General features: G+C 47.9%; 1 protein-coding gene and 1 long non-coding RNA gene across 6 annotated transcripts in view; one reads left to right on the forward strand and one right to left on the reverse strand.

Moving 5' to 3' along the window:
• Positions 1-9,611: 9,611 nt before the first annotated feature.
• Positions 9,612-22,373, forward strand: part of LOC137305246 (ral guanine nucleotide dissociation stimulator-like) — a 137,628-nt gene continuing 124,866 nt past the window's right edge. Inside the window, exons 1-2 of the mRNA XM_067974091.1 lie at positions 9,612-10,168; positions 10,699-11,618. Of these exons, the coding sequence (XP_067830192.1) occupies positions 11,502-11,618 (117 nt within the window). The 5' untranslated portion in view covers positions 9,612-10,168; positions 10,699-11,501. The remainder of the gene's footprint in view (positions 10,169-10,698; positions 11,619-22,373) is intronic.
• The window catches only part of LOC137305248 (uncharacterized), a 47,357-nt gene continuing 39,985 nt past the window's right edge, over positions 15,002-22,373 (reverse strand). For 3 of the 5 annotated variants that reach the window (XR_010958689.1, XR_010958690.1, XR_010958692.1), the window contains 2 exons: positions 20,587-20,782; positions 15,002-17,785 (listed from right to left, as the gene is read on the reverse strand). This is a non-coding gene — a long non-coding RNA (uncharacterized lncRNA). The remainder of the gene's footprint in view (positions 17,786-20,586; positions 20,783-22,373) is intronic. The other 2 variants (XR_010958691.1, XR_010958693.1) reach the window with 2 other exon arrangements.

Raw genomic sequence — 22,373 nt, forward strand, 5'->3', positions numbered from 1 at the left:
GTGAGATTACCCCTAACACTGTGAGATTACCCCCAACACTGTGAGATTACCCCTAACACTGTGAGATTACCCCTAACACTGTGAGATTACCCCTAACACTGTGAGATTACCCCCAACACTGTGAGATTACCCCCAACACTGTGAGATTACCCCTAACACTGTGAGATTACCCCTAACAGCACTGTGGGATTACCCCTAACACTGTGAGATTGCCCCTAACACTGTGAGATTACCCCTAACAGCACTGTGGGATTACCCCTAACACTGTGAGATTACCCCTAACACTGTGGGATTACCCCTAACAGTACTGGGGGATTACCCCTAACACTGTGAGATCACCCCTCACAGTACTGGGGGATTACCCCTAACACTGTGAGATTACCGCTAACAGCACTGTGAGATTACCCCAAACAGCACTGTGGGATTACCCCTAACACTGTGAGATTACCCCTAACACTGTGGGATTACCCCTAACACTGTACGATTACCCCTAACAGCACTGTGAGATTACCCCTAACACTGTGAGATTACCCCTAACACTGTGAGATTACCCCTAACAGCACTGTGGGATTACCCCTAACAGCACTGTGAGATTACCCCTAACACTGTGAGATTACCCCTAACACTGTGAGATTACCCCTAACAGCACTGGGGGATTACCCCTAACACTGTGAGATTACCCCTAACAGCACTGGGGGATTACCCCTAACACTGTGAGATTACCCCCAACACTGTGAGATTACCCCTAACACTGTGAGATTACCCCTAACAGCACTGTGGGATTACCCCTAACACTGTGAGATTACCCCTAACACTGTGAGATTACCCCCAACACTGTGAGATTACCCCTAACACTGTGAGATTACCCCCAACACTGTGAGATTACCCCTAACAGCACTGTGGGATTACCCCTAACACTGTGAGATTACCCCTAACAATGTGAGATTACCCCTAACAGCACTGTGGGATTACCCCTAACACTGTGATATTACCCCTAACACTGTGGGATTACCCCTAACAGTACTGGGGGATTACCCCTAACACTGTGAGATCACCCCTCACAGTACTGGGGGATTACCCCTAACACTGTGAGATTACCCCTAACAGCACTGTGAGATTACCCCGAACAGCACTGTGGGATTACCCCTAACACTGTGAGATTACCCCTAACACTGTGAGATTACCCCTAACACTGTGAGATTACCCCTAACAGTACTGTGGGATTACCCCTAACACTGTACGATTACCCCTAACAGTACTGGGGGATTACCCCTAACACTGTGAGATTACCCCTAACAGCACTGTGAGATTACCTCTAACACTGTGAGATTACCCCTAACACTGTGAGATTACCCCTAACACTGTGAGATTACCCCTAACAGCACTGTGAGATTACCCCTAACAGTACTGGGGGATTACCCCTGACACTGTGAGATTACCTCTAACACTGTGAGATTACCCCTAACAGCACTGTGAGATTACCTCTAACACTGTGAGATTACCCCTAACACTGTGAGATTTCCCCTAACAGCACTGTGAGATTACCCCCAACAGAACTGTGGGATTACCTCTAACACTGTGAGATTACCCCTAACACTGTGAGATTACCCCTAACAGCACTGTGAGATTACCTCTAACACTGTGAGATTACCCCTAACACTGTGAGATTACCCCCAACAGCACTGTGAGATTACCCCTAACACTGTGAGATTTCCCCTAACAGCACTGTGAGATTACCCCTAACACTGTGAGATTACCCCCATCAGCACTGTGAGATTACCCCTAACACTGTGAGATTACCCCCAACAGCACTGTGAGATTACCCCTAACACTGTGAGATTTCCCCTAACAGCACTGTGAGATTAACCCTAACACTGTGGGATTACCCCCAACAGCACTGTGAGATTAACCCTAACACTGTGAGATTTCCCCTAACAGCACTGTGAGATTACCCCTAACACTGTGAGATTACCCCCAACAGCACTGTGAGATTACCCCTAACACTGTGAGATTACCCCCAACAGCACTGTGAGATTACCCCTAACACTGTGAGATTTCCCCTAACAGCACTGTGAGATTAACCCTAACACTGTGGGATTACCCCCAACAGCACTGTGAGATTACCCCTAACACTGTGAGATTTCCCCTAACACTGTACGATTACCCCTAACAGCACTGTACGATTACCCCTAACAGCACTGTGGGATTACCCCTAACAGCACTGTGGGAGCATGTTTACCACACGGGCTGCAGCGGTTGAAGAAAACGGCTCACGACCATCTTCTCAAGGGGCAAATGGGGATGGGCAATAAATATTGGCCTTGCCAGCGACGCCCAAAACCCGGAATGAATGAGGAAAGAACTTGTACAACAATAATTTGGGATTACTCCATTCCCATTTTGCCCAGGTGGTTTCTTCTCACTGGTGCAGAATAAGTTAGTGGCAAAATCTTTCTTTAATCTTGCACCACTTAAGGCATCATTATGGCACTTCTAAAGCAGCGTTAATTTTGTCCAAAACCATTGGGGGAGCTCCATCACCACAAGGATTGCAGCAGTTCAAAGACAAGGCCCACCAGCACCTTCTCAGGGCAACTATGGGTGGACAATAAACGCCAGCCTTGCCAGCGACCCCCAGATCCCCGGAACAAAATAATCTGCGAACTGCACAGGATTCTGAGGCACAGATTTTCCCCTTCCGTGTCCAGGTTTTACCCAACTGAAACTCAGGCCAGCACTGCCCATGATTTTCCATCCATTCGTTTTAATGGACAGAAAATCATAGCCAGCTTGTGCCTGAATTTACTGTGGGTAGCGCACAGCGGGGAGGATTGTAGGAGACTTCAGGAGGACGTAGACAGACTGGTGAAACGGGCAGACGTGTACCAGACAAAATTTAACACAGAGAAATGTGAAGTGATAAATTTTGGTAGGAAGAATGACAAGAGGCAATATAAACTGAATGGTACAATTTTAAAGGGGGTGCAGGAACAGAGAGACCTGGGGTGGAGTGGGGGGGGTTTGCTGGATGTACACAAATCTATGATGGTGGCAGGACAAGTTGATAAGAAATTTTAAAAAAGCATATGGGATCCTTGGCTTTATAAACAGAGGCATTGGGGGTGATTTTAACCCCCAAGAACGGGTGGTTTGGGGGCGGGCGGGAGTTGAAAATAGTTGTTTTTTTGGGTTGCAACCGCAAAATTTTCGGACTTTGCATTTCCCAGCAGGAAACCTCTTTTACGTGCCGACGTTAAACCCGGAAATAAAGCCGGGTTGCGGCCGCGCCCCAAAAAACAACAATTTTCAACTCCCGCCCGCCCCCAACCCACCCGTTTTTGGGGTTTAAAATCACCCCCATAGAGTACAAAAGCAAGGAAGTTATGCTAAACCTTTATAAATCACTGGTTAGGCCCCCAACTGGAGTATTGTGTCCAATTCTGGGCACCACACTTTAAGAAGGATGTCAAGGCCTTCGAGAGGGTGCAGAGGAGATTTACTAGAATGGTACCAGGGATGTGGGACTGCAGTCATGTGGAGAAATGGGAGAAACTGGGATTGTTCCCCCTTAGAGCAGAGAAGGTTATGGGGAGATTTAATAGAGGTGTTCAAAATTCTGAAGGGCTTTGAGAGAGAAGAAAGGGAGAATCTGATTCCACTGGCAGGAGGGTCAGTAACCAGAGGACACAGTTTTAAGATAATTGGCAAAAGAACCAGGGGGAAGATGAGGAGATTTTTTTTACGCAACCAGTTGTTATGATCTGGAATGCGCTGCCTGAAAGGGCGATGGAAGCAGATTCAATAGTAACTTTCAAAAGGGAATTGGATAAATACTTGAAAAGGAAAGTTCTGGGGTAAGAGCAGGGTGGAGTGGGACTAATTGGATAGCTCTTTTAAAGAGCCAGCACAGGCGCGATGGGCTGAACGGCCTCCTTCTGTGCCATATGATTCTATGTTCAGTTCTCCGGACATGCAGCGGTTCTAGAAGGTGGCTCAACACCACTTTCTGAAGGGCAATTAGGGATGGGCAATAAACGCTGGCCTTGCCAGCGACGCCCGCATCCCATGAATGATTTAAACAAAATGAGATAGGTTATGGTGTTGCTGGTGGGTTGGTGCAGGACGGAGGACTTCAGGCTCCTGGGGCGCTGGGACTAGTTCTGGGGCAAGAGGGATCGGTTCAAAATGGACAGGTTGCACCTCAACAGAGCTGGGACCAATGTCCTCGCGGGGAGGTTGACTAATGCTCCGGGGGTGGGTTTAAACTAATTAAGCAGGGGGGTGGGCACCAGGATGAAACATTGGAGAGGAGAAACAAAGGTGCACAGAGGACTGGGAGGGACAAGTAGAACTTGAGTAAAGAATAGTTCAGAAATAGGTGGGGTCAGGCAGGGAGCAAGTCATAGAATCATAGAATCGTTACAGCACAGAAGGAGGCCATTCAGCCCACCGAGCCTGTGCTGCCTCTTTATAAGAGCAATCCAGTTAGGCCCACTCCCCCACTCTTTCCCCGTAGCCCTGCAAATCTTTTTCCCTTCAAGTATTTATCCAATTCCTTTTTGAAAGCCTCCATTGAATCTGTTTCCACCACCTTTTCAGGCAGTGGATTCCAGGTTATAACCACTCGCTGAGTAAAAAAGTTTTTCCTCATGTCGCCTTTGGTTCTTTTGCCAATCACCTTAAATCTGTGTCCTCTGGTTCACAATCCTTCGGCCAATGGGAGCAGTTTCTCTTTATTTACTTTATCCAAACCTTTCATGATTTTGAACACCTCTATCAAATCTCCTCTCAACCTTCTCTGCTTTAAGGAGAACAATCCCATCTTCTCCAGTCTATCCATGTAACTGAAGTCCCTCATCCCTGATACCATTCTAGTAAATTTTTTCTGCACCCTCTCTAAGGCCTTCACATGGGACTATGATGTAGTGGCAATAACAGAGAGCTGGCTCAAAGAAGGGAACGATTGAAGGTTTTCAGAAAGATAGGGAAGGAAAGAAAGGAATCGGGGGGTGATAGTATTGATCAAAAAAACTATTATAGAATTGGAAAGGGATGATGTTGTTGAGGGGTCAAAGACAGGATCGATTTAGTTAGAGTTAAGAAGCAATAGAGGTGACATTACATTACTGGGTGCATTCTATAGGCCACTAAATAGTGGGAAGGATATAGAGGAGCAAATTTTCAGGCAAATTACAGAACAATGGAAGAACTATAGAGTTGTGATAATGGAGGACTTCAATTATCCCAATATAGACTGGGACAGTAACAGTGTAAAGGGCAAAGAGGGGGAGGAATTCCTGAAATATGTACAAGAGAACTTCTTGAACAGTTTGTTTCCAGCCCAACGAGGACGGAAGCAGTGCTGGATCTAGTTCTGGGAAATGAAATGGGGCAAGTGGAGCATGTTTTAGTGGGGGGAGCATTTGGGGAACAGTGATCATAATATTATTTGGTTTAGAATAATTATGGAAAAGGACAAGGAACAATCAAATGCGAAAATACTTAACTGGAGGAGGGCTAATTTCAGTGAGTTGAAAAGGGATCTTGCCCAGGTGGATTGGAATCAAAATCTGGCAGGCAAAACAATAATTGAATAGTGGGAGGCCTTCAAGGAGGAGATGGTTCGGGTACAGATTAGACACACTCCCACGAGGGGGAAAGGAAAAGCATCCAAAGCTAGAGCTCCCTGGATGACTAAAGATAGAGAGATTAAAATGAAACAGAAACAGGACGCTTATGATAAATGTAAGGTTCATGATACAGTAGAGAACCAAGCTGAATACAGAAAGTACAGAGGAGATCTAAAAAAGGAAATGAGAGGGGCAAAGAGAGAGTATGAGAATAGATTACGGCTAACATAAAAGGGAACCCAAAAGTCTTTTATAAATGTGTTAATAGTAAAATGGTAGTCAAAGGAAGGGTGGGATTGATTAGGGACAAAAAAGGAGATCTTCTTGTGGAGGCAGTGGGCATGGCTGAGGCACGAAATGAATACTTCGCATTGGTCTTCACTAGAGAAGAGGATGCCGCCATTGTAGCCGTGAAGGAGGAGTTAGTAGTGATACTTGATAGGATAAAAATAGATAAAGAGGAGGTGCTTAAAAGATTGGCAGTACTCAAAGTAGAAAAGTCACATGGTCCAGATGGGATGCATCGTAGGTTATTGAGGGAAGTAAGGGTGGGAACTGCGAAGGCTCTGGCCACAATCTTCCAATCCTCCTTAGATGTGGGGTCGGTGCCAGAGGACTGGAGGATTGCAAATGTTACACCCCTGTTCAAAAAAGGGGAGAGGGATAAACCCGACAATTACAGGCCAATCAGCCTAACATCGGTGGTGGGGAAACTTTTAGAGACAATAATCCAGGACAAAATTAATTGGCACTTGGAAAAGTATAGGTTAATAAAGGCAAGTTAGCACAGATGTGTTAAAGGAAAATCATGTTTGACTAACTTGATTGAGTTCTTTGATGAAGTAACGGAAGGGGTTGATGAGGGTTGTGCGGTGGATGTTGTGCATATGGACTTTCAAAAGGCATTTGATAAAGTACCACGTAATAGACTTGTTAGCAAAATTCAAGCTCATGGGAGTAAAGGGACATTGGCAGCGTGGATACAAAATTGGCTAAGGGACAGAAAGCAGAGAGTAGCGATGAACGGTAGTTTCTCGGACTGGAGGGAAGTATATAGTGGTGTTCCCCAGGGGTCAGTATTAGGACCACTGCTATTTTTGATATATATTAATGACCTGGACTTGGGTATAGAGGGTATAATTTCAAAGTTTGCAGATGACACGAAACTCGGAAATGTAGTAAACAATGTGGAGGATAGTAACAGACTTCGGGAGGACATAGATAGACTGGTGAAATGAGCAGACACATAGCAGATGAAATTTAACACAGAGAAGTGTGAAGTGATACATTTTGGTAAGAAGAATGAGGAGAGGCAATATAAACTAAATGGTATAATTTTAAAGGGAGTGCAGGAACAGAGAGACCTGGGGGTGTGTGATCACAAATCTTTGAAGGTGGCATTACAAGTTGAGAAGGCTGTTAAAAAAGCACATGGGATCCTGGGCTTTATTAATAGAGGCGCAGAATACAAAAGCAAGGACGTTATGCTGAACCTTTATACAACACTGGTTAGACCTCAGCTGGAGTATTGTGGCCAATTCTGAACACCACACTTTAGGAAGGATGTCAAGGCCTTAAGAAGGGTGCAGAGGAGATTTACTAGAATGGTTCCAGGGATGAAGGACTTCAGTTATGTGGAGAGACTGGAGAAGCTGGGGTTGTTCTCCTTAAAACAGAGAAGGTTAAGAGGAGATTTGAGAGAGGCGTTCAAAACCATGAATGGTTTTGAGAGAGTAAATAAGGAGAAGCTGTTTCCAGTGGCAGGAGGGTCAGTAACCAGAGGACACAGATTTAAGGTGATCGGCAAAAGAGCCAGAGGCGACATGAGGAAACATTTTTTATGCAGTGAGTTGTATTATGTGGAATGCACTGCCTGAAAGGGTGGTGGAAGCAGATTCAGTAGCAACTTACAAAAGGGAATTGGATAAATACTTGAAGGGAAAAAATATACAGGGCTACGGGGTAAGAGCAAGGGGAGTGGGACTAATTGTGTAGCTCTTTCAAAGAGCCGGCTCAGGCATGATGGGCCGAATGGCCTCCTCCTGTGCTGTACCAAACTATGATGCTATGATTCTGGCACTCAAAGCTCTTACGCTCAGATGGCGACAGAGGACAATCCGGGCCTATAGCTTGTAGTTAGTTGTCCTGGCGCTCGCTGAGATGGAGTGAAAGTGGGGACTGTCAAAGCCACATTAAAGGTCCCTCTTTAAGGACATTTGTGCACCACTCTTTGGAAACAGTGGGCCTGAAAACTCATAAGTCCCGCCCCACCACCGTAACCATGGGAGACGAGAACTTCCCTCTGCTGGCCACACTTGCATCTGTTACCTCCCCCACCTGAGTTCCTGGAGTCAGGCACCCCATCCACCACCCTAAACATTCACTCCCTTCACCACCGGCGCACAGTGGCTGCAGTGTGTACCATCCACAGGGTGCACTGCAGCAACTCGCCAAGGCGTCTTCGACAGCACCTCCCAAACCCGCGACCTCTACCACCTAGAAGGACAAGAGCAGCAGGCACATGGGAACAACACCACCTGCACGTTCCCCTCCAAGTCACACACCATCCCGACTTGGAAATATATCGCCGTTCCTTCATCATCGCTGGGTCAAAATCCTGGAACTCCCTTCCTAACAGCACTGTGGGAGAACCGTCACCAGACGGACTGCAGCGGTTCAAGAAGGCGGCTCACCACCACCTTCTCAAGGGCAATTAGGGATGGGCAATAAATGCTGGCCTTGCCAGCGACGCCCACATCCCGTGAACAAATAAAACAAAAAGGCACATTTAGGTAAAATGGGTGGGTGCCTGCACCCTATCCACTGCAACAGCACCCAGATCCACCAAAACGTTCAGGGATTTCCAAGGCTGCCTTCTTTGTAGTTGGTTCCTCTGACATATGGGACACAGCTATTCAGCTACCCGTCTACCCGCTGTGTGTTTCATAAGTAATGTGGCAACAGACAGTTATTCGCACCTGGGAGGCATTAAAAGTAAGACAAAAGGAACTCTGTGTATTTTTATGAAGAGTAGCATGTGGTCATTGTAGCAGTGCAAGCTCATGTCTCACTTCTGGTAACACACGTCTAAAACAATCCATTCTGTTCTTTTTTTTTATTCGTTCATGGGATGTGGGCGTCGCTGGCAAGGCCGGCATTTATTGCCCATCCCTAATTGCCCTTGAGAAGGTGGTGGTGAGCCGCCTTCTTGAACCGCTGCAGTCCGTGTGGTGAAGGTTCTCCCACAGTGCTGTTAGGAAGGGAGTTCCAGGATTTTGACCCAGCGACGATGAAGGAACGCCGATATATTTCCAAGTCGGGATGGTGTGTGACTTGGAGGGGAACGTGCAGGTGGTGTTGTTCCCATGTGCCTGCTGCCTTTGTCCTTCTAGGTGGTAGAGGTTGCGGGTTTGGGAGGTGCTGTCGAAGAAGCCTTGGCGAGTTGCTGCAGTGCATCCTGTGGATGGTACACACTGCAGCCACAGTGCGCCGATGGTGAAGGGAGTGAATGTTTAGGGTGGTGGATGGGGTGCCAATCAAGCGGGCTGCTTTGTCCTGGATGGTGTCGAGCTCCTTGAGTGTTGTTGGAGCTGCACTCATCCAGGCAAGTGGAGAGTATTCCATCACACTCCTGACTTGTGCCTTGGAAAGGCTTTGGGGAGTCAGGAGGTGAGTCACTCGCTGCAGAATACCCAGCCTCTAACCTGCTCTTGTAGCCACAGTATTTATATGGCTGGTCCAGTTAAGTGTCTTGCAGTACATGACATGTTTTGAGCTAGCCGATAGTCTATTATTTTTGCACATATACACAAACACTATACAGGTCCAGTCCCGGTTGCGGAGTAGAATCCAGTCCGGAGTTTAGCAGCGGCCCTGGTTTGTCCAACTCCCAACTCAACCTCGGTTAATATTGGTTCCAGAAGGAGGAAGGAGCGGAGGTCTCGCTCTAAATGCGTGGAGAGGGGGGGAGAAGAAGAAGAAGAGGAGGAGGAGGAGGAGGAGAAGAAGAAGAGGAGAAGGAGAAGGAGGAAGAGGAGAGCTCTGCAAAGCCAACAGAGGGGACCAGGCACCAGCTGAGATGGGTGTTTGCTCTGACAGTGTGTGTGAGGACTGATGTGCCCAGGGAACACAGTATCTGCATTGATGTGACCTGCAAACGAGGGACTGAGAGGCAGCTGTGAAACTGGGGCAGCATTTCCAATTCCACCCCCTCACTGCCAACTTTAGCTGCACCTGGATGCTTATTTCTTCTGCGAGCTCCATTGAGATTCGAGCAAGCAGTCACAAAGTCAGCAGGAAAGGGGAGTTGCTATATTTTCCCCCTCCCCTCGGGAACCCAGTTCCAATTGCCTTTTCGTTCACTCACACTTTGACAGCACTGGGGGTTGGAGCAGCTGAACGTGTCCCTCTAGCTCCGCAGAGGCAGTTCCCCCCCCCACGTCTGTCTGGAAGCGAGGGATCTTTCCATGCAAGCTTGTATAACTGGGATTTAATGGGCTTGATGCTTGGCAGAAGACACTGGCTGCCCCCTGCACTGAGTAAGTATCTAGAATCTGTAACATGCAAATAAGGAGGTGGGGGAACAGTGTGTGTGTGTGTGTGTGTGTGTGCTGCCAGCTGGGATTTCTTCGTCTGGCTTGGCTGTCTGTGTTAGATGTGAAACTCACTGCAGTCACTGTACATGCCAAATTACCTTGCAATTTGCAGCACCCACTGTGGAGAATCTACCCCCATTTCCTTATTGCAAAAATGCGATTTCCTCCTTGTGTGTGTGTGTTTTTTTTTTGCTGCTTTAATCTTTGAAAGGGAAACAGCTTTCTGTTTGTTTTTTTTGATTGGCAAACGCTTGCTGAACTCCAGCTGCCTGGGGTATGTCCCCTATTCTCATGGGTTATTATCTGCCTTGTCTGGTGGAGGTTGGCAGATTGCAGGAGCTGGGGAAAGGGGTCCCGGTGTATTTTTTTTTTGGGGGGGGGGGGATGGAGGATGATTTCTTGTCCTTTTTGCAATTGCACTGGGCTAGTTAACTGCTTTCTCTTTCTCTTTATCACACATGACCGCACAAAAGTGGAGTTCAGTTTGGCTCCAGGACATTGGAAGTGAATTTGTTTAATTTTGAACGGAAGCTGCTTAAAGCCGACTGCGGATAATGGGCACTGCCACCTGCTGAAATTACAGCCCCTGAACTGCTTGCTTTGGACATCTGCGTTGGTAAGGAGGGCCCGTTGTTACCATGGGGACTGACCAGGGTTGAGTGGCCAGCAGGCTTTTCTCGTTTGATCTGCACACCCACGTGATTGCATTGTACCCAGTTCTTGGTTGGAACACATCTATAAATCTCTTTTCCCCCCTCACCAAACCTGAAAAAAAAAGGCTCAAGGTCTCCTTGATCATTGGCTATTTACTGGAGGAATAACTTGATAAAGTGTGGCGAGATGATCCAGAATTCTCCAATTCCCAAGGATTGACTTCTCCGTTTCATTGAGCGTTTTTGGTTTCTCCTGAAGGAGGTTCCCCTCCCGCCTCCTCTGCGTCGCAGTCTGCTTCGGATTGGGAAGGTGGTTGGACAGGACCCGACCTTCCAATCAAACATCTCCAGAGGACTTCACGATTCCCGGGTGCGGCGGGGACCTTGGTCAAAGTCAACGAGGAAGCTTCCCGTTCTCTCCACAGTGAAGCACATCTTGCCCCATCAGGCGCCGTGTAACCCTTCTGTACCAGAGAAGCTTGCCTCCCATTCCCCGCCCTCTTCCCCCCCCCCCCCCCCCCCTCGACGATCTGCGTCCTCAGGGGCAGTCTGAGCTGAGCTAGAGGCCCCAAATTCCCCGCCAGCGTTCCTGTCACAGATGCTTCCAGGAGGGAGAAACTGTGATGCTCCCTCGGACTGTTCGCCATATCCTGGACGGAGTAAGGCTGGAACTTTCAGGAGAAGCCAACGTCATACTCAGCAGCTACAGAGCCAGAGACCCGGACGTGGATTCCCCGCTGGTAGGTCGAGATGTTATGTATCATTATGCATTTCATCGGGTCTTGTCACACTTAACATTATTGATGGCTGGTCTGGCCGGTTTTGGAATCAGGTGTGGTCATCTCCTGAAACTCATGTGTTGTGATCAAACACCAGTGAGTTAGGGCCTCCTTCCAGCATTGAGGTGACTAAAAAGCGAGTTACACCGATTACAGTAAGACTTAGTGGTCCATTGAGTTGCCAATATTTTTGGACTTCAGTACTCGTCCTTCATATTTTAGCCAGGTGAAATCGTAATTTTTTAATACCGAAAGGCCCCAATATGCCTGGGCTTGAGTACCAGGGCATAAATCGATTGGGGGGGGGGCCTCGGAATTTGGGGGCCCTTTTCTTCAAACTCGGATATTCCAATGGGAAGGAGATGGGTACCCCTAGGGGCAGCTAGATAAGTACATGAGGTAGAAAGGAATAGAAGGGTAGGCTGATAGGGGAAGATGAAGTTGAGTGAGAGGAGGATCGTGTGGAGCATAAACACCAGCATAGACCAGTTGGGCCGAATGGCCTGTTTCTGTGCCGTGACTCCGATGTAATTCTGTCGTAACATCATCAAAACTCAGCTTGGAGTTGGCTGAGATGCTTCGGTTGCAGACACTCTGATTTAGCCTGAGACTGTGGTCGGGGAGGGGGACAGAGTCAGGGGATGAGGGTGCTGAGTTTGCGGCGGGGATCGAAGACAATGGCTTTCTTCTTCCCAATGTTCAACAAGACAGGATGTCGGACAAGCTGTCCGACCGTATAAAAGGCAGCGGAGGGATCAAGAGAGGTGGTGGAGAGGTGTTACATGCGGAAGCTGACCCCAGGTCTGCGGGTCATACCACCAAGGGGCAGGGGGAAGATGAGAAAGAGGAGGGGGGCGCAGAATTGGCCCTCGCAGCAATTGTGAGGTGACGGTTTGGGAGCGGGAAAGAGGAGCTATGGTTAGAGACACTGACTACACTTGGATCCGTTTTACATAAGAACATAAGAACATAAGAAATAGGAGCAGGAGTAGGCCAATCGGCCCCTCGAGCCTGCTCCGCCATTCAATAAGATCATGGCTGATCTGATCCTAACCTCAAATCTAAATTCATGTCCAATTTCCTGCCCGCTCCCCGTAACCCCTAATTCCCTTTACTTCTAGGAAACTGTCTATTTCTGTTTTAAATTTATTCAATGATGTAGCTTCCTGGGGCAGCAAATTCCACAGACCTACTACCTTCTGAGTGAAGAAGTTTCTCCTCATCTCAGTTTTGAAAGAGCAGCCCCTTATTCTAAGATTATGCCCCCTAGTTCTAGTTTCACCCATCCTTGGGAACATCCTTACCGCATCCACCCGATCAAGCCCCTTCACAATCTTATATGTTTCAATAAGATCGCCTCTCATTCTTCTGAACTCCAATGAGTAGAGTCCCAATCTACTCAACCAGTTTTAACTGAGAGCAGTCCCATCGAACGGGACAACGGAGGATAGTTGTTGGAAGGGGATGGTGCGTTCGATCGTGTCAGAGAGAAGGACGAGGAGGGAGAATGCATCGTGGTCACAGGAATAGAGGACGTCCCTTGTGACTTTGCTTCTGGCCGTTTCGATGCTGTGGGAGGGGCAGGAACCTGATTGGAGAGAGCTGCGGGTGAGACGGGCATGGATTTGGGAGGTGACGATATGTCCAGGAACCTTGGAGATTGGAAATGGGGCAGCAGTTTGTAAGCACAGAGGGATGGTACCTTGGAAAGAGGCAGGGGTGTTGGGATGTTGACCCCTAGAAGGAAGTGGAAACGGAGCATTTGGAGGATTTGAGATAAAAACAATCTTCAGCCACAGCGGCCTAACCCCCCCTCCCCCGATGGCGAAGCAGTGTGGCGTTCCGATTTTGCTCGATCCCATCAAGTGGACATTTACACAGCGCTGTAAACGGTGTGGGCTCTTGTCCCTTTATGTTAATAACCCGGGATGAGGTCAACACAGGGTCACGCTGGCTCCCAGCAGTCCCTCCGTGTCCCATCGTAACCCGGGCCTCCAGGAATTTCAGGCCGGCACGGTATTTTTTGGGGGGGGGGAACGGGGAGTCCTGGAGTTCTTTTCTGTTCCTCGCTGTCGTCTTGCCCACTCTGCTCTTATTCAAGCGATCGAGGTTATTTCCTCCGGAGAAAAGAGGCCCGAGGGCAGACACAAAGGAGGCTTTTAAAATCATGAAAAGACAAGCAGTGCGGGACAGGAGGATGTGAGTACAGGATCTACAAGCCCCCAGCAAGGTTAGAGATTAGAAAAATCTTTTTTTGTGCCACAGGACAGTGAGCTCCCAGAGAAAGTGGTTATTTTGTGGCCACCTCCCAAGTTCTAGGGTCAGGAGTGTTTTGCACAGATCGGCGGGGAGGAGGAGGGGGAGGGGTGTGCCTACGCCATTAACAGCTCAACTGAGGCCCCTCCCGCCTCAGGAAAGGGGGAGATATCTGGCAGCCGGGCCCAACCTCAGCACGATAAGTTGCCAAAGGGGCTTTGGAGGCGTTTGCCAATTGAAATCCCGGGGACACGCAGGGGTGTCCCTCACCCTGCGTTGTTAAGGGCGCCAACGTAGGAAATGGGCCGTTTGAGATTGTTCCGGAAGATGCAGGCACCCGGCCATTGTGGGCAGCTTTATCGGGTGTCCACCCCCAATGGGAACGGTAATTTTGACGGGCAGAGTGCAGCATGATCAGGTCCTGCCCCAATCTCTGCCCCCAGATGGCCAAATTTTCGTCCTGGTCACTCCAGTGTGGTAGTTCGCACTGTAATTACTGCAGGTTTTCAGGGGCTCCTCAGTTAAGATCTAAAGGCGCCATTTTGCTTTACCAAGAAGCCAGGTGGCCAACACTGTCAGGTGATCTTCAAAGAAAGAAAGAGCTTGCATTTATATAGCGCCTTTCATGACCTCAGGACGTCCCAAAGCACTTTACAGCCAATGAAGTACTTTTGAGGTGTAGTCACTCATGTAATTTAGGAATTGCAACAGCCGATTTGCGCACAGCAAGATCCCACAAACAGCAACATGATAATGACCAGATCATCTGCTTTTTAAGTAATGTTGGGCGAACTGCCCTGCTCTTCCTCGAGCAGTACCGTCCACCTGAGAGGGCAGATGGGGCCTCGGCTTAAAGTCTCATCCGAAAGACGGCACCTCTGACAGTGCAGCACTCCCTCAGTGCTGGCACTGGGAGTGTCGGCCTGGATTATGTGCTCAAGTCTCCGGAGTGGGACTTGAACACGTGACCTTCTGATTTTCTTTCTGTATATAAGATGTTCAATATATTATCGATAGGTGGATATGGATTAGCCTAGAAAATAACACAGAAATATTTAGCACACTTTTACAAAATTACTTCTCGACTGTTTGAAGTGTCAAACCATTTATTTTAAGACAGCAGAAACATTTAGCGCAAATCCTTTAAACGATCACACACTGTAATTTCTAAGTTACGGTGTTTCTATATTTTAAAGGAAAGCTTAGGAAACAGGCAACTTTCCACATTGATGTCCCATAGAAAGGATACAGCTCAGAAGGGGGCCATTCGGCCCATCGTGTCCGTGCCGGCTCGAAGAACAACCAGGCGCCCATTCGAATCCCACCTTCCAGCACCCGGTCCATAGCCCTGCAGCTTACAGCACTTTAGGTGCAGGTCTGGGTACTTTTTAAAGAGTTGAGGGTCCCTGCCTCTACCACCAATTCGGGCAGCGAGTATAGTTTATAGTTTTGTTGGTGCCTTTTAAAAAGATATGTATAAATATTTATGTTATAATAAAGATTAATTCTGTTTAATGTCAGGAGCCAGTTCCTGGATGGTGCCAGTTCACCTGATGACATTTGTTATGGGGAAGCAAGTGTGGAGTTCTCTTGTATGGCACAAAACTCATGCTGACAGTCGGCCTTTTTTTGGGGCTGTCAGAACAGTTTATCATATTGAAGATTCACAGAAGCTCCCCATATAATGTTCATCTGACTTCACCACGATATTTGGCATTTGCTGTTGACAAAAATTAATTTTTAGCGGATAAATATTTATGTTGCTTAAAAGATGCCAACACTATCAGGAAGAAGACAGTTATGTGGGTAAGTAATTATGTGTCCTACCCTTTCCTTCCGTAGAAACAGGAGTAGGCCGTTCAGCCCCTCGAGCCTGTTCCATCGTTTCATTACATCATGGCTGATCTGCTCCTCAACTCCATTGACCCACTTTTGTTCCATATCCCTTGATGCCTTTAACGAACAAAAATCTATTGATCTCAGTCGTGAAAATTTCAATTGACCCCCCCCCCCCCAGCATCCGGAGACTTTTGGGGGGAGAGAGTTCCAGATTTCCACTCCCCTTTGTGTGAAAAAGTTTCCTGATCTAGCTCCTGAATGGCCCAGCTCTAATTTTAAGGTTATACCCATTAGCTACCGGGACTTGATGGTTTGACTTATAGGGAGAGGTTAGATAGACTGGGACTTTTTTCCCTGGAGAGCAGGAAGTTAAGGGGTGATCTTATAGAAGTCTATAAAATAATGAGGGGCATAGATAAGGTAGACAGTCAAAATCTTTTCCCAAAGATAGGGGAGTCTATAACGAGGGGACATAGATTTAAGGTGAGAGGGGAGAGATACGAAAGGGTCCAGAGGGGCAATTTTTTCACTCAAAGGGTGGTGAGTGTCTGGAACGAGCTGCCAGAGGCAGTAGTAGAGGCGAGTACAATTTTGTCTTTTAAAAAGCATTTGGACAGTTACATGGGTAAGATGGGTATAGAGGGATATGGGCCAAGTGCAGGCAATTGGGACTAGCTTAGTGGTATAAACTGGGCGACATGGACATGTTGGGCCGAAGGGCCTGTTTCCATGTTGTAACTACTATGATTCTATGTTCTGGATTCCCCCACTGGAGGAAATAGTTTCTCAGTATCTACCCTATCAAATCCTTTTAAACACCTCAATGAGATCACCTCTATACCCAAGGGAATACAAGCCTAGTCTATGCAACCTGTCCTCATAATTTAACTCTTTTAAGCCCTCCAAGGCCAATATGTCCTTCCAGAGGTGCAGTGCCCAAAACTGAATGCAGTTCTCCAGATGGGGTCGGACCAAGGCTCTGTACAGCTGAAGCACGACTACCTCCCCTTTGTATTCCAGCCCCCTTGAGATAAAGGCCAACATTCCATTAGCCTTTTTGATCAGTAATAGGCCTTTGTTAACCCTTCTTACCCCCTGGATAGGTGATGCTGACCCACCAGCTCTCCTCTCGGACATAACTTCTGGTTTGAAATAAAAAGACGGCCAGAAGATTCAGCCTCTCCTCGACGTTTGGCTGCGTCACAATCCTTCCTTCCCCTCGGCTGTATGCATGCAGCAACAGTCTCTGGGAGGAAGAAGTTGGAAGAGGAAGGCGGGGAGGGAGATGTAGCACTGGATCCTGCAGCGAGGATTATGAGAGATTCCAAACCAGTTCACCAGCGGGATGAAGATTATTTGGTATTTTGGAGCTAATTGATGGAGTTCTTTATTTCCCCGACAGAAAAACGCCATGATTGGCGCCCAGCAGTCTAGCAACCGATTAACGTCAATAACCTGAGTAGTTCCCGAAGAGTCAGAATCGTAGAAATTTGCAGCACGGAAGGAGGCCGTTCGGCCCATCGTGCCTGTGCCGGCTCCCTGAAAGAGCAATCCAATTATTCCCACTGCTCTTTCCTTGTAGCCCAGCAATTTTTTTCTTTTGAAGTATTTATCCAATTCCCTTTTGGAGGTTACTATTGAATCTGCGTTCATCATTACTCGCTAAGATAAAAAAAAATCTCCTCGTCTTCCCCCCCCCCCCCTCTGGTTCTTTGGCAGTTATCTTAAATCTGCGTTCTCTGGTTACCGACCCTCCTGCCAATGGAAACAGTTTCTCCTTATGTACACTATCAAAACCCCTCATCATTTGGAATACATAGTTGCGAATGTATATTCTTACACCTGATGGAGGTGATTCTGCTATGCTTCCCAGTATTAGATAGCTCTTTGTAATGTGCCTTTCCTGCATGGCTCAGTCGCTGAAGACATTGTGTATCTGAACTTCTGTGGAACAGGAAGGTCCCAAGTCCAATCATCAATTTGTGCCAAGTTGTCTGGTCTCAAGAGGGAAATCAGGTACTGCAGCCGCCAAGCTAGAGACATAAACAAAAGAGAAAGACTCGCATTTATATAGCGCCTTTCCCGACCTCAGGACGTTCCAAAGTGCTTTACAAGTGTAGCCGCTATTGTAATGTAGGAAACACAACAGCTAGTTTGCACACAGCAAGATCCCACAAACAGCAACGAGATAATCAATTTTTAGTGATGTTGGTTGAGGGATAAATATCGGCCAGGACACCAGGGTGAACTCCCCTGCTCTTCCTCGAAATAATGCCATGGGATCTTTCACGTCCACCTGAGAGGGCAGACGGGGTTTAACGTCTCATCTGAAAGACGGCACCTCCGACAGTGCAGCACTCCCTCAGTACTTGAACCCACAATTTTCTGACTCCGAGGCATGACTGCTACCCACTAAGCCACAGCTGACGCTCCACACTACATGAGAAAATAGCCAGTGTTCCAGCTCCTAATAGCTGTCGCAGTGCATCGCTACTGTAAAGGGCACGTGTTTGCTGAAGTCAGAGTCGGGGTTGGCTGCAATGCCTGTTGGAATACAGGAGGCTCCTTGCACTTGCTGCTTAGGATTTCATTGGCCAAATACCCACTTGGGCAAAGAGCCTGAGAGAGGCTGGTACGGCATGGAGCAAAATCTCAACATAAACCAGCACCACCAGAAGAGGGGACAAATAGTACGTTTCTTGTGTTGTACTGTGACTCTGCTCCATAGATAGTTTCTGACGGTAACTAAGTGACCTCAGTGCAATCCTCCCTTTCTAACCTTGTAATCTCTTCAAATTGTATCATTTGGGTGGGTTTTTTAGTGCTCGTCAAACCATGTGAGGGACATCACTGCTGTGGTTGGAATGCTTTTCTACTGTTCTACACTGTCCCATCAAGCACTCCCAGGGCAGGTAGAGCACGGGTTAGATACAGAGTAAAGCTCCCTCTACACTGTCCCGTCAAACACTCTCAGGGCAGGTACAGCCCGGGTTAGATACAGAGTAAAGCTCCCTCTACACTGTCCCATCAAACACTCCCAGGGCAGGTACAGCACGGGTTAGATACAGAGTAAAGCTCCCTCTACACTGTCCCATCAAACACTCTCAGGGCAGGTAGAGCACGGGTTAGATACAGAGTAAAGCTCCCTCTACACTGTCCCATCAAACACTGTCCCATCAAACACTCTCAGGGCAGGTAGAGCACGGGTTAGATACAGAGTAAAGCTCCCTCTACACTGTCCCGTCAAACACTCCCAGGGCAGGTACAGCCCGGGTTAGATACAGAGTAAAGCTTCCTCTACACTGTCCCATCAAACACTCCCAGGGCAGGTACAGCATGGGTTAGATACAGAGTAAAGCTCCCTCTACACTGTCCCATCAAACACTCCCAGGGCAGGTACAGCATGGGTTAGATACAGAGTAAAGCTCCCTCTACACTGTCCCATCAAACACTCCCAGGGCAGGTACAGCATGGGTTAGATACAGAGTAAAGCTCCCTCTACACTGTCCCGTCAAACACTCCCAGGGCAGGTACAGCACGGGTTAGAGACAGAGTAAAGCTCCCTCTACACTGTCCCGTCAAACACTCCCAGGGCAGGTACAGCCCGGGTTAGATACAGAGTAAAGCTTCCTCTACACTGTCCCATCAAACACTCCCAGGGCAGGTACAGCATGGGTTAGATACAGAGTAAAGCTCCCTCTACACTGTCCCATCAAACACTCCCAGGGCAGGTACAGCATAGGTTAGATACAGAGTAAAGCTTCCTCTACACTGTCCCATCAAATACTCCCAGGGCAGGTACAGCACGGGTTAGATACAGAGTAAAGCTCCCTCAACACTGTTCCATCAAACAGTCCCAGGGCAGGTACAACACGGGTTAGATACAGAGTAAAGCTCCCTCTACACTGTCCCATCAAACACTCCCAGGGCAGGTACAGCACGGGTTAGATGCAGAGTAAAGCTCCCTCTACACTGTCCCATCAAACACTAAGTTCTCAACGATCAGATCCAGCGGGGGGTGTAATTGCCCAGTGATTGAAGCCCCCCCAAAAAATTGGCAGCACAGGTTCGACCCAAGAGTAAAGCCCACTCACTGGCTGATGGCGGCTAACATCCCAGCCCCCGTTTCTGGGGCACTCCCAGCATTTCAGACCCTATGCCCTGAGAGCTGTAATAAACCGGTTAAATGAGCTATCATGCACGGTCGACTGATTTCACTGCGGGCATGGCCAGTGCACAACAGCCCTGATCCTGCTGTCATATCCCGAGACTGCAAAATAGGCCCCATAGTGTCCATTTATAGAATAGAATCATAGAAACATGCAGCACAGAAGGAGGCCTTTCAGCCCTTCGTGCCTGTGCTGACCCTTTGAAAGAGCTATCCAATTAGTCCCACTCCCCTTTTGAAAGTTACTATTGAATCTGCTTCCAGATCATAACAACTCGCTGCTTAAAAAGATTTCTCCTCATCTCACCTCTGGTTCTTTTGCCAATTTACCTCAAATCTGTGTCCTCTGGTTACCGACCCTTCTGCCACTGGAAACAGTTTCTCCTTATTTACTCTATCAAAACCCCTCATGATTTTGTACACCTCTATTAAATCTCCTCTTAACCTTCTCTGCTCTAAGGAGAACATCCCCAGCTTCTCCAGTCTCTCCACATAGCTGAAGTCCCTCATCCCTGGTGCCATTCTAGTAAATCTCCTCGGCACCCTCTCCAAGTGCAAGTTAATTCTGCATTATGGCCAGTTTTGGACTTGGGTGAAGTAGGGAGTCCGTTAATAACATTGAAAGTTATTTTGCTTTAGTCGGCAGATAGAGGGAGGAAACATTACCCCAGTGAATGCGGCTTGGATATGTATCTTGGCCCGAGAGATGAAACAGCAGCACCTCGTCCTGCGTCCACAGTATTGCCGTTCGGATTATCCAGCTCCTGAACTTTCAAGATGCACTTGGCTCATATTTTCCCCCCTAGTCCGAATTTTCCAAGTGGCTCAGTTCCCGACAGTTTTTTTCCAGTGACCTTGACCTCTGGGTTGGAAAACAATGGTAAACAGGATGTCCTTTGAACAGACACAAAGTGCCCATTATTGTGCTGGGTGTCATAACACGGTGAAATGATATGTGTGTGCCTGACCTTTGGAAGGGGTAATGACCAAATTTCCTCTCGGGATAATGGAAGGGGCAAGGACCATATTTCCCCTCAGACCGATTAGCAAGGGGCGATACAGATACAGAAGTAGAACTCGTTGACCTTTTTAACTGTTGATTGCGTTCCGTTTTTGTCTCAACTGATTTATTTTTTCACCTACTGTTTCATTCCAGCTTTGTAACTCCTCACTGGCATCCCAATGGGCCAGATATTCAATTGCTTTATCTATCCTCACTAATGTTTCTCTCCTCTCCTCCCCTCCCTGCCTAAAGGTGTTGACTCCTTTCTGGAATGGGTTTCCACGGGCGCTGGCCACTTCCTTTATCGCCTGCGGGTGGCCGTTATTGACTTGCGAGGTTTGACGATGGGTGTCGGTGGCCATTCCACCATGGGGGCCATTGCAACTGAGCCCAATTACGTTTCTACCCAACGCCCGCACACTCGAGCTTCCGCCGCGAATTGTCGGATAGCGATAACCAGGTGGATTTTGCTCTCCTCGAACCAGGAATGCTGAGGCCGGTTGTGGTGACCTGCAGAGTTGGGAGCTGCCAATTCAGCTCAGATTGGGGATCGAATCTGGGAGCTTCCAACAATAACAACCTGTATTTATACTTAAGGTAGTAAGAAGACCCAAGGCACTTCACAGGAGCGCAGTCAGATAGAAATTGAAGCCGAGCCACATCAGGAGGTATTAGGACAGGTGACCAAAAGCTTGGTCAAAGAGGTAGATATTAAGGAGCGTCTTAAAGGAGGAGAGAGAGGCGGAGAGGTTTCGGGAGGGAGTTCCAGAGCTCAGGGCCTAGGCAGCTGAAGGCAATGGAGGGGTGAAGGAAATCAGGGCCAGAATTGGAGGAACGCAGAGATCCAGGAGGGTTGTAGGGCTGGAGGAGGTTACAGAGATAGGGAGGGAGGGGCGAGTCCATGGGTTGAGTGCAACACAAGGATGAGAATTTTAAATTTGAGGCATTGCTGGACCGGAAGCAAATGTAGGTCAGCGAGCACAGTGGGGGTGATGGGTGAATGGCTCATCTACTCTGTTCAAAGCCAATGACCCATCGTGGAGTTGGGAATTTCCCTTCAGTCGAGATTCCCGAAAGCCAGGTCAAGTGTTTGAGCACAGCTGCACATCCTGCAACAAATCCCGCAATTTCCACACTTGCTCCGTGTAACACAATCTGCCGACCGAGTACTACAATTTTGCATTTAAAAGTCCTAGAGGCAGCGGGAATGCTGATTCCTGAGTGCACTTAAATGCTAACAAATCACCCGCATTATTGATAAGATTCTATCTGGCGAGACCTGAGTGGGGTAAAAGAAAGACTTGCATTTATATAGCGCCTTTCACGACCTCAGGACGTCCCAAAGTGTTTTACAGCCAATGAAGTACTTTTGAAGTGTAGTCACTGTTGTAATGTAGGAAACGTAGCAGCCAATTTGGGCACAGCAAGATCCCACAAACAGCAATGTGAT

This window comes from Heptranchias perlo, chromosome 39 (genome assembly GCF_035084215.1).
Source record: "Heptranchias perlo isolate sHepPer1 chromosome 39, sHepPer1.hap1, whole genome shotgun sequence".
Classification (NCBI taxonomy): domain Eukaryota; kingdom Metazoa; phylum Chordata; class Chondrichthyes; order Hexanchiformes; family Hexanchidae; genus Heptranchias; species Heptranchias perlo.